This window comes from Cavia porcellus, unplaced genomic scaffold (genome assembly GCF_034190915.1).
Source record: "Cavia porcellus strain 051 isolate PalLab524CR breed Dunkin Hartley unplaced genomic scaffold, mCavPor4.1 scaffold_26, whole genome shotgun sequence".
Classification (NCBI taxonomy): Eukaryota; Metazoa; Chordata; class Mammalia; order Rodentia; family Caviidae; genus Cavia; species Cavia porcellus.
The window spans coordinates 41946111-41958190 of record NW_026947509.1 but is presented as its reverse complement, the minus strand read 5'-3'; the positions used below and the strand labels follow the sequence as shown (position 1 = coordinate 41958190).

The 12080-nt window shown below is 42.8% G+C and overlaps 1 protein-coding gene and 1 non-coding gene across 26 annotated transcripts in view; one reads left to right on the top strand and one right to left on the bottom strand.

Annotated features, from left to right (window-relative positions):
* Abi2 (abl interactor 2) overlaps positions 1-7784 on the bottom strand; it is a 96098-nt gene extending 88314 nt beyond the window's left edge. For 6 of the 25 annotated variants that reach the window (XM_005005745.4, XM_063237308.1, XM_063237320.1 and 3 more), the window contains exon 1: positions 7407-7768. In XM_005005745.4, the coding sequence (XP_005005802.1) occupies positions 7407-7523 (117 nt within the window). In that variant the 5' untranslated portion in view covers positions 7524-7768. Of the gene's footprint in view, positions 1-7406 lie in introns of all 25 variants that reach the window. The other 19 variants (XM_013157448.3, XM_063237330.1, XM_063237325.1 and 16 more) reach the window with 11 other exon arrangements.
* Positions 7785-11711: 3927 nt separating this feature from the next.
* Positions 11712-11848, top strand: LOC111758213 (small nucleolar RNA SNORA2/SNORA34 family). The gene has a single exon (XR_002792434.1). It is a non-coding gene; the product is annotated as a small nucleolar RNA SNORA2/SNORA34 family (small nucleolar RNA).
* Positions 11849-12080: the final 232 nt, after the last annotated feature.

Genomic DNA, 12080 nt, shown 5'->3' with positions numbered 1-12080 from the left:
TCCTGCCTCTGTGCCCAAGGTGCAGTGGTAAAAGGTACTATCTCCTTCAGTTTACGCAAGAAACAAAGACACACATCCCACTAACCGCTGCATGCAAAGGTTTATAGCTATATTCATCACTGCCTAAAACTAAAAACAACCCAAAAATCATCAGGTAATGAATGAATAAACAAATGTTGATTCTCCAATACAATGGAATGCTACTTAGCAATAAAAAGAAATGAACTGGCAAAATGCAATGACAAATGCCTGTAACCCCAGCTACCTTGGAGGCTGAGGCAGGACGTTGGAAAGTTGGAGACCATCCTAGGCAAACAGGATCCTGTCTCAAAAGAATAAAAAGCACTGAATGTTTTATTTTCTGAAAGGGTCTTGCTAAATTGCTAAATTGCCCAGGCTGAGTTAAAATTCTGATCCTCCTGTGTCTGCCTCCCAGAACGCTGGGATTACGGGGTGGTGCCACCACAACCAGCTTTTATTACTAATTTTTAAATATATTACATGGAATAAAAGGAGTCAAACACAAAAGGCTACATATTCTATTCTTCCATGTAGATCACACACAGGAACAGAAAACATCAGTGACTGCCAAAGGCTCGGCATTAAAGAGAGCGAATTGACTACAAAAGGCTCAAGGAGAATTTCGCTGTGATGATTACAGACCTTCACACAGAAAAGGATGATCTGTACTGTCTGTATGTTAAGCCTCGATGCAGTTGGCTTTAAAAATCAAATGAGGAAAAAAGCATGCTCTTAAATAATTCAAGACAAAAGTTGTTCTGTCATCCAAATTTTCTGCAACACAGTGTTATTACTTGTTGCCCAGTATAACCCCAGCACTGAGGGAGACTCAAACAAGAGGATCACAAGTTCAGCCCAGTCCAGGCAACTCAGCAAGACCTTGCTCAAAATTTTAAAAAGGACATAGATCAGTGCAAAGGCTGATTCAACCCCCTGCACCAGAAAAAACAAAAAAGGAAAAACTTGACATGACACATTTACAGGCAAATTCATTAAACTGATCAATTCAGTACACAGGCTTCAGAATAATCAACCACATTTTTCTGATATTTTGCAACTACTTACGTGTCTACTGTGAGAACAATGTTCTGTGGCTTACTGGGAGAACATGTAGAGAAGTTGATGATACAAGTCTATCATATATTCACTTATACCCACCAGGAAATAACACAAAATAAAAGTTCTGATTAGAATGTGTTGTCCCATCTGGCCCATCAAGAAACCAGTATCAGCTGATCCCAAAAATTCAACTGTAAAGCTATTAAAGTACCAACAACCTGATTTTCAGAATATTTCTATTCAGGCATCAAAAGATCACGTTTATACTCACTGCCACAGGATATATTAAATTTCCTCCTTTTTTATGGTACTGGGATTCAAATTCAGGACCTTGCACTTGCCAGGCACACACTGTGCCACTGAGCTACACTCCTGGCCCCTAGATTTCCTGCACGTTAAATGGAAAGGAAGACCAAAAGGGCCTCTTGCTCAAAAATATCTAAGCATTCCACAAATGAGTAAATCAATTTGGTTTATAAATTTTTCTCTGGGAGAAGAAGCTCCTGAATAAAACAACCTATCAGAGAGTCACACTAATCCTACCACTATAAAAGGAAAAGTAAATGGCAAGTTTATGAACTGGTTAGGCAAAGGGGCAATTTTGCACGAGCAGCTTTTCAAGAAAAGGGTACAATGAGGTTAGGCGGAAGCCCCTGGACCAGTAAAGAGTGCCAGGCCACCTAAGATCCTTGAACAAGGCAGCATAAGAAGCACATAAATGACAAACTTTAAAAAGAAAAAGGGGCAGAGTGTAATTAGCCTTTTTTGTGATCTTGTCAAAGTGTTGCAGCCATTAAAGCTGAATACACGTGCAGGGCTGTGGCATGACTAGGGCATGGCTGAACTGAGAATGAGGAGGCACCTCAGGGGGCAAGACAGTCCCACAGCTGAGGCCTCCGGGAGACTTTCTAGATAGTTTTCCATAATTAGGATCATCTGTTGCTCTGAGGGGTCTTTGAACCCCTCCCAAAATACTGTTCAGGTTTCCTGCATTTTCCACTCAACTCCTTGCTTGTTCTGATTAAATACGGGCTGCCCAGGGTCAGGTGGCCGGACAGCTAGCAGAGTTGCAAACTGCAGAGGATTTTAGCACTCCTGGAGCCCTAAAGATCATGCCACTTGTCTCATTCCTTTGGGCCTTCACCATGCACTCATTTAGGGGACTGGAATCTAAGCACAGATCCCAACATCAAAGGTCTTGATAATAACTTGGAAACAATTCACCAAAGGTTTCTTTTGCTAGTCAGGTCTAGTTTCTTTCAGGCTGCCAAATGATTAGCTCCAAATGAACAGAGTAACCTCAGTGCAAAGGAATCTGGTCTCCCCCAACTCATTTTGTGAAGCTAATGACAAAAGTCACAGGCAAGGACTCAAATAATCACTTTTCTTCCAGCTAACTGGGAAGCCAAGACAAAAGATGAAAACTCAAGACCAGCTTGGGAAACTTAGCAAGACCTTCCTTCATACTAAAATTCCCAGAGGCCAATAGTGAAACATGTTTTCACGCATTTGCCTAGCATGTGCAATGCCCTGGATTCAACCTACCACAAAAATCTGTATCATTTTAGTGATTACTTTGGGAAACTGATGATCAGCTATTATTTTATTATCTTCTTATAAACTCACAAAATTCTCAATTATGGAGTGCTGATGTTGACAAACAGAAGCTACTAATGACATTATTTTTAAAAAGTATTTTAGATAAAATTTTAAAATTAACTCTCAATTTTTGTTCTGACTAAACTTATTGCATAATTCTGCTCTTAACATTAAACAATAAACAATGAGATTTTACTCTGTATCTATGTGAATCATTCCTCCAATGACAGGTAACTTTCTTCAAAAAGGAAAATGCAATATCAACAAGTTGGTTTTTCAAATTTACTTTAGGAAAGTAACAAATACAAACGTATTTAAAATATTAAAATGACTTGGATTATAAAATCCTGTGAAAACGTATAATCCAAGTTATTCAAATGTTTTAAAATTCAGGAACATTTTCTAATAATTAGGCATTCCATGTTTATTATCAATAAATGAAAAGACAAAGGTTTCAGTGTATCTCAAAAGGCTTTACTAATGATTCATAGTTGGGGAGCAAGAGGTGCAGTACGGAGGGGGGATGCACTTGGAGCCTCACTCGTGCTGGGCAGGTGTTCTAGCACTGAGCTATCCTCTGTCCGTGCACATGTAAATATATATGTGTGTGCGTATCCTAGTCTATATGTGTGCCTAAATATATGTGTATATATCCAGTCCATGTGCACACAGGATGTATATATATAATACATCCCAGTTCATTTGTGTATAAATATGTATTTTATACATACACACACATTATATATCTATATATACATATATAGAGATATTAGACAGGTTCTTTCTAACTTGTCTAAACTGGCTGAGTGTGGTGGTATATGTCTGAAACCCCAGCGCTCAGGAGGCTGAGGCAGGAAGACTGCTGCAGTTTGAGGTCAGCCTACCTGAGTTCAAGGCCAGCCTGAACAGCACAATGAAACCTTGTTTCAAAAAGACGAAAAGAAAAAAACCAACTTGTCTACCTTGACCTGGAACTTGCTAGCCTCCTGCCTAAGCCTCCCAAGTCTAGCAGCACAGATATCCACCACTGTGCCCAGTACTAAATAATATTTACACGCAAAAATTTTACAAAGTCAGTCTGGTAAACATTCGCAAGTCATACTCATAATTTTTAACTTATTATATTATACAGAAAAAATACTTTTAACTACCATATATTTTAGAGATTCAAATAATAAAACTGATTTTTATTTAACATGATCTTCAAATTTCTAATGTCAGCTACATAAATAACCTGGAAAACCACTATTGAAAAGCTGATCTAGGGGGCTGGGGGTTTAGCTCAGCGGCCTAAGCACCTGCCTTGCAAGCAGGCAGTCGTGAGTTCGATCCCCGGTACCGATAAAAAGGAAAAAGAAAAAAAAAAAAAAGAAAAGCTGATCTAGGGCTGGAGATGTAGCTTAGTGGCTCAACAGCTTGCCTGGTAAGCATGAGGTCATGAGTTCGATCTTCAGTAGCAAAAAAAGAAAAGCTGATCTACCTGAAGATATTGTACATGTTCTAGCACAGGCACTATCTGACTCCAAATGTAACTGGTATTTTTAAAGGATATTTTTCCAAGACAGAAATAATTTAATCAGGTTAGAAGTGTTTCTCAAAAATTTCCCTGCATGAGCTCTATTTTCACAACAAACAAAATTCATATTTAAGATATTCTTATTTAGTTTTAATAGTCCTAGGTATAAACCAGTTATTCAAGTTATACAATACAATTAATGGATTTTTCCTTTTTTCTGCTTCATAGGCAAAATTACATTTCCATACAAATGAATGTGAGTCAGCCACGCAGCACTAGCAGCGAAGATGTGATACATAGTCAAGCTAAACAAAGCAATGGATCACTGAGTCCACCAACTCACCCTGCTGGTCAGCTCTTGGTCTCAAGCACACAGCCAGGTCAGCACAAAGCTGCTATTGCCCTGTTCTAGTGAGCATCTCACTACAAACAGCTCTCTAAGAGTCCATACCTGGGAAAGCGCCACAATAACCAGATCCTAAATACATGATCACCTCAGAGATAAGAGTTTAAAAACTACTTCAGGTGCTAAATATGGTCATTTCAAATCTATATCCATTTCTAGTAAATCAGTGTTTATTTACACTTTAAGTTTTAAAATGCCAAAATATACCCAGCTGGGGATGCTGTTCAGTGGTACAGTGCATGCTTAGCATGCACAAGAACCTGGCTTCAGTCTGCAGCACCCAAAATAAGGAAATAAAATGCAAATACAACTATATTTTCACTCCCACTGCTAAGACAGATACTGGGAATGATAGTGTTCCTATCCCTGCAACTGGGATAAATGCACAAAATATAAAAAAGAAAATGCTCATTCCTTCAACCTCTGATTTATATTCCACATACATTTACCCTCTTGTAGCAATTATAATCTAATAAGACCTGACCCTGCACATTATAGTAAAATTTATCTACAAATAGAGACAAATCTCTCTTTACTATTTATTGGTAATGACTGAAATCCAATCACTTCCCCACCCCCAATTTCTTGTCTGACTTACAACACTCTCCCATAAAAATACTTCACAAGGCAGTAGCACACATTTGTAACTCTAGCATTCAAGAAGCTAAACCAAGAGGACTGTAGCAAGTGCAAGGCCAGCCTGAACTACATGGCAAGACCATGTCTAAAAACGAGCAAACAGAAATACTGCACAAGGCAACAAAATTAGCACTTCAGTTCTTCAGGTTCTGTCTCTGGTCAGGCAAGAATTCCCTAATGGCCTGGTTAGCACAAATGAACCAGGCCTGGCTTGTCTCTCCATATCGCCAGAGACTGGTATCACAACCCCACACCTCATACCAGAATCTGTTGCTGCTCTGTCCCTCCTATAAAATGGCATCATAGTTGCATGCACTCTACCACCATATCCTACACATTATCTCTAAATCACTTTTATGCCTAATACAACGCAAAAAGCCATGTAAATATTTGTCATACTGTACCTATTAAGGAATGACAAGAACAGTCTCTACATGTTTACCACAGTAGAGGGGCAGGTTTTTTTTCCAACACGTATTTTCAATCTTAGTTGCTGGACTCAACTAAGAAAGCCGACCTGTATATGGCACTAAGCTGCTCACAGATCAATTCTCCTACTGTACCCTAAGACACTAGGTGTACACTCATCAATCCCTGACCAGTTCTGGGCCACAGAAGACTTTCAAATATATTCTGTAAAAAATTGGGCAACTGATCCTGTATTTCTTATACTACTTAGCAAAATACTTCACAAATATAGGTATCTGTATTGTTTTAATTGATCTTTGACATGAGACACATTCTTTTCCTACTGAAAACCATTTCTTTGGAAGGAAATGATTTAGATCATGTCGGGTTCATTCTCAAATATAAATAAATGTTCCTCATGATAACATGAGTTTCAGTACATCTAGTCAAGTAAAATTTCATAATATCATTTTTGATCCTCATAAAATATAAGCGTCATTTTTTTAAATGTTTACTAAGATTCGAGACTGCTTTCAAATACAACCGATGTTAAGAATGTGTGGAGAGGGGGCTGGGGATTTGGCTCAACGGCATAAGCGCCTGCCTTGTAAGCAGGTGGTCGTGAATTCAATCCCCGGTACCGATAAAAATGAAAAAGACAAAAAAAAAAAAAAAAAAGAATGTGTGGAGAGATGGAAGTAGAAGCAAGAATTTTAAAACACCAGGCCAACGCACACCTATGATCCCAGCAACCCAGCAGGTGCATCATAAGGCCAGCCTGAGCTACATAGTGAATTCAAAGCCTGCCTGAACTGCATTGCGAGACCCTGTCTCAAAAAAAAAATAGCAAAGAAAAAAAACTTAAAAGACTAAAAAGGAACAGTTTAACATACAGCTTTCATTTCCACCTTCATCCCAAGAGACTTTAAATACGAAAAAAAATGGAAGCAGAACTTGTAATTCAGAATGAGCCTTAAGAAAAGCAGATGATTCTGGATTTTTCTCTTCTTTTAGTATCTGGGCTCGAACTCACGACTTTGCGTTTGCCAAGCAGGCACTTAAGCCGCTGAGCTAAACATCCGGCCCAAGGTTCTGGATTTTAACCTGTCACCCTTCCAAATAATTTTTAAATAATTTTTTTAAAGCACAAAATCTTTTGCTTCACCCAGGTCCAGAGGCATCTCCTCTCTCGCACCAGTTTCTTCCGCCCACACGCGCGTGCGAACGCGCACACGCACGCTCGCTACCATTACGAGTCCCTGTGCCAAACCAACCATCACGGGAAAAAAATTATGCCATGAGGTTCATTTTCCGAATTCTGACAGTCACCGCTCTTCCCAGAGAAAAACTATTCATTCTAATGGGACCTAGTTAGGGGACAGCTCGTTATCGTGCATTTTCCCATTCTTTTGGAGGGCGAAAGATGGCATTAACTTCCAAGAGACAAGTGCTCTTCTACCAAACGCCTGTAAAACATAATAATGTTTCAGGCATTTGCAGTAACAGGAACCTGAGAGAGGCATCTTACTCCTCAGCAGCATAGCTCCTTAAAAATCCTCCACAACGATGGAGCGAGCGAACCAACCAACACACGCGCGCACACACGCACACTGACAGCGCGGGCGGCCGCGGCAGGAGGACCTAGCCGGGAGCAGGCGCCGCCCCATCCCCTCCGCCGGGCGCCCGCCGCGCCCCACCCCCACGGGCTCGGGAGGCCGGGAGCCCGGGTTCACGCGGCTGAGCCGGCCCGCACCGCACCTGGATGTAGTTGCTCTCGCAGTAGTCGGCCACCCGCTCCAGGTTCGTGTAGCTGTCGAAGAGGGCCCGGCGGCCCCCCGGGATTTCCTCCTCCAGCAGCATCTGCAGCTCCGCCATCTTCACATCCTCCTCCTCCTCCTCCTCCTCCTCTCCTCATGCAGCCCGCAGGGACGGCGGCGGCGCCAAGAAAACCCGAGTCAGAGAGAAGAGGCACAGCTGCAGCGGCCGAGACTCTAGCGGCCGAGCGGCCGGGCGGAGCGAGCGGCTCCCCCGGAGCGCTGCCGGCCGGGAGGGGGCGGCGGGCCGTAGGCGGGGCGCGAGCCGGCTGGCCGCGAGGACGGTCACCGCGGCGACGGCGGTGGCGCGCACGCGCGGCCCCTCCGCCCCAGCGCCAGAAAAAGATTCCCACCGCGCTCGCGCTGCGCCCGCCCCCACTTCCGGCGTCTCCTAGCGACGGCTGGGCGGGGCCGAGGTGCGCCCAGCGCCCATGCGGGGTTAACTCTTCCGGCGGCTAAGGCTGCTTGCTACGGATGGCCGCGGCGGCCTTTGTTAGGCGACGGCGCGCCCCCAGGCCCAGGCGTTCCGCGTCGCCTCCCCACGCCTCACCCGATGCATGGTGAGGCCGCTCTCTGGGGACGCTTGCACCCTTGAACAGGCCGGAAGGCCACGCGGCTTTGAAGGCCACCCGCCCGCCCCTCGTGTTGGACCTCGGCGCGCCCTTGCGCGGTGCTCCTCGGTCCGGTTCCCCGGCCACGCTACGCTGTTCACCCTCTCGCTGCTTCCTCGCCTTCCACAGGCCTTTGCTGTGACTACCCTGGTTCTGCGAAGCCGCTTTTTCCTTCGTGGAATCAGTGTTTAAATTTCGAAAACGGGTTTGCTGGTGTAGATTTCCTTCACAAGGTTGTTACATGCATTAAAGTAAAACGAAAACACCTTGAGAAATGTGACGTGCTACTGAAATGTACGTAATTGGATCTTGCAGAGGTGTAATCAGTGCTTATTCTCCAGATATGCTACCTTTTTGCCCTAAAGCTGACAAACCCACACAGCGTACCCTCACACAACCAGATCTCCCAACAGTGCGGAATGCTAAGCCCTGGCCTGTGTGAGCTATGGGGCTTGCGCGCGTGTGGTTCAGAACAGGAGCCTTTGTTTCAGCTCCTGACCCGCGATCGCTTGCTTGACCAAGTGAATTCTCTGCTTTTTCAAATGAGAAGCAAAGTATATTGTGCTGTCTCAGCAATCATTTTAATGCCACACTGTTAAAATTTTCCGGAGCAAACGCTAATGTTACATTGGATATAGATACCTATATTAGCAAGAGGAGTTTTCATTACAGAACCAAAATTTAAAAACACTAAAAATGCCCCAGTTTGGGACTGGGGATTTAGCTCAGCGGTATAAGCACCTGCCTTGTAAGCAGGCAGTCGTGAGTTCAATCCCTGGTATCGATAAAAATAAAAAGACAAAAAAAAAAAAAAAAAAGTCCCAGTTCAACTAATGGTATTCTTAATCACTTTAAGCATCTTCTGAATGAGTATTAACAAATGAACGACGGAGCTGGGGCTCAGTAGTAGACATGGAGTTTAGTAGCTTTGGCCCTGGATTCAATCCCCAGTACCGAGGAAGGAAAGAGAAAAAAAGGTAGGTAGGTTTCACACTGGAGAAATGTAACTCCCAGCCTGCTACATGTCAGATGTGCTGAGTTAGTGTTTCCTGAAATCAATGAATGAATTCTGAAAAACAAAGCAGATTAAGAGTGGCTCTATTGGAGAACAGGAATAGCTCCTGAGAGACTGGAGGGGTCCCACGTGGGTTGCTACAGAGGTCCTTTGTCAGAGATTAATTTATAGAGGAGTTATAATGTGGGTACAACCTGGATCAAACTATAATCAAGAAGATTAGAGCCACTTAGCTATTACCGATCCAGTAGGAAAACGGGACATGTAGCAAGCTTGTATAGCTGACATCATTCCTCTTGGCATATCTGGGACTTTTTTTTTTTTTTTTAATCTTTTAAAGTCAGGATTTCACTATGCAGTTTAGGCTGGACTTGAACTCACTTTGTAGCCCAGGCTAGCTTCAAACCCCCAGCAATCTTCCTGCCTCAGCCCCACCTCAGGTGCTGAGATTACAAGCATATGCCACCACGCCAGACTGACAAAGGGGTGGATCCAGATGTCCTGATCACCCCATCCAAGTGTCTGATGCATATCTGGACTTAGTGGACTGGGCAATACTAATTATAGTATAGTCTCAAGTTCTGTTTATCCTCCAGGGATGTATGAAGGGCTGGCCATTGTGACTTTATCTTGAGAGTTAATCTGATGCACCTCTGCCGTTACCCGTGCAGCTCCAGAGTTCTTGGGAATGAAGGACCACGAGAGGATGAGAAAATAGAAATCAAAGTAGGGGTCAAATGGAGCCCTTACTCTCCAGATGGGAGGAAAGGAACTGGCTCCTAACTAACTGTAGGGGCGTTTATTTATACATTTAGCAACACAATGTCATGTGGTACTCTGCCTAACCCATTGCTTGGATTATCTAGAGGCTTGGTGTTTTTCTGGGCTGAAGCAGCTTCATGTGTCTTGCTGGGGGGCTGTGTGTTCTTAGGATAGCCATGCCTGAACCCCACGCATGTAACCAATTTCCAGCTTCAACAGCTCCCTTCCTATCCCTCTCTTTTGTTTTGTTGTAGCACAGGATGGTCAGTTCAAGCTAGAGGAGCTGCATTTGGAAAACTCTGTATTCTATTTCTATTTTGAATAAAAGTCTCATTTAGGTGGAAGATTTCAAGTTCAAGGATTTTTAAATCCCTGCATTTAGCAATTAAAACCCTGTACAGTCTATTAATCTGTAATAGTAGTCAGTTACCCATGCAGCCAACAACTGTCAGAAGGTAGTGATTTGAGTTTCTTTGATAGCTAAATTATTACTATGGCATTGTTTATACCTCTTGAAGTGGACTTTTCTGTTGGATGCCCAAGACCAAGTTAAAATGAGACCTGTAGGGGCTGGGGATTTAGCTTAGCAGGCATAAGTGCCTGCCTTGCAAGCAGGCAGTCGTGAGTTCGATCCCTGGTACCGATAAAAAAAAAGAAAAGAAAAGTTCATTTTTTAAAAAATGAGGGGGCTGGAGATTTAGCTCAGCGGCATAAGCGCCTGCCTTGCAAGCAGGCAATCGTGAGTTTGATCCCCGGTACCGATAAAAAAGGAAAAAGACAAAAAAAAAAAGAAAATAATATATTTTATAGCTTTAGTTGAGGTGTCTCCCATAAGGCTATGGAGATCACTGCGGCCTCCCATTAATGAACAATAATTGGTTAATGTAAACAGACAGTTGTTTTCTTATTCATCAATTGGAATACTATCCAATAACCTCCCCCACTCTAAGGGAATTTTATTTAATTATATTTATTACTTGATAACTTCTATTTAATTATCTTTGATAACTTATGGAAACCCAGTCACAACATTTAACATTACTTTTTAACCACGTGGAAGCATGCTTTTTAAATCCATAACCCAAATTAAACTTTGATCAAATGATCCAAACATGCAAAAGAAAAAAAAAAGAGAATTGTTAAGCTACAGTAAAAAGGAACAGCTATTCACAGAATGGACAAATGGACAAACATGGACAGAAGGTCTGTACAGATTGGAAATGCCAGAAACAAGCACACAACTTGTGGGTGCCCTCACGAGCTTGCTAAGTTCCTAGGAGACTATACAATTGTATCATGCCCCTTTGCTGACTAGCTGACTTCTTACACCCTGTGTTCACCTCCAGCACCCCCATGCCCTGAGGGTGTTTCTCAGGCACCCCATGCCCTTGGGCCCTTCCTGTACAGATGCTTTTGCTTTTGGCTCCACGTATAAACGATCACTAGTTCAATGGTGTAAATGATCACTAGTTCAATGAATACCAACAACAGCTTAACAGACTGGACAAACAGATACACAGGCTACAAAATCAAGACTGCATTCAAATATAGCAAAATGATTACAATAACTTTTTACAGTCATAGAATTTGTAACTATAAACAAATTAGTCAGGGGCTGAGAATATAGCACAGCAGCACAGTGCTTGCATAGCAAGCACAAGGGCATGATTTTGATCCCCAGTACTGAAAATAAATTAATGAATAAATAAAATAGACTAGTCAGATTTGTTGTAGGTCAGTTAGCAGAAATCTCTTGTAAAAAGAATTTAGAAAAGACAAAATCCTATCTATAACATATATTTTTATAGTTTATCTTAAGAATGCTAGTAACAAAAAAAAAATTTTTTTAAGTTAAAAAAGACTGGCCCTGAATCAAGGCCAGCAGCTTCCTGACGCTGTTGGTTTCCAGCAGGAGCCTAAAGAGATGTCTTTCTATGGCCTATTGGCCATTTCAGAAGTTGGGCTGTGAAATGGTCAATTCATTAGAAAGAAACAGCTTGAAGCAATCCTCCCTTGTGAGCAGCTTAGCGTGGCAGGCTCCAGTGGCCCAGGATGGCAGCCTCCAGCGTTTACTGGGACCCATACCGTGCTGTGACCTAGAGCACCAAGAAACCAAGCAACCCCTCCACCCTTGGTGAGCGGCTATGTGGCAGGCTCCAGTGGCCCAGGAAGGGAGCCACTGGTGTTTACTGGGACCCACACCATGCCAGGACATGGAGTGCCAGGAAAC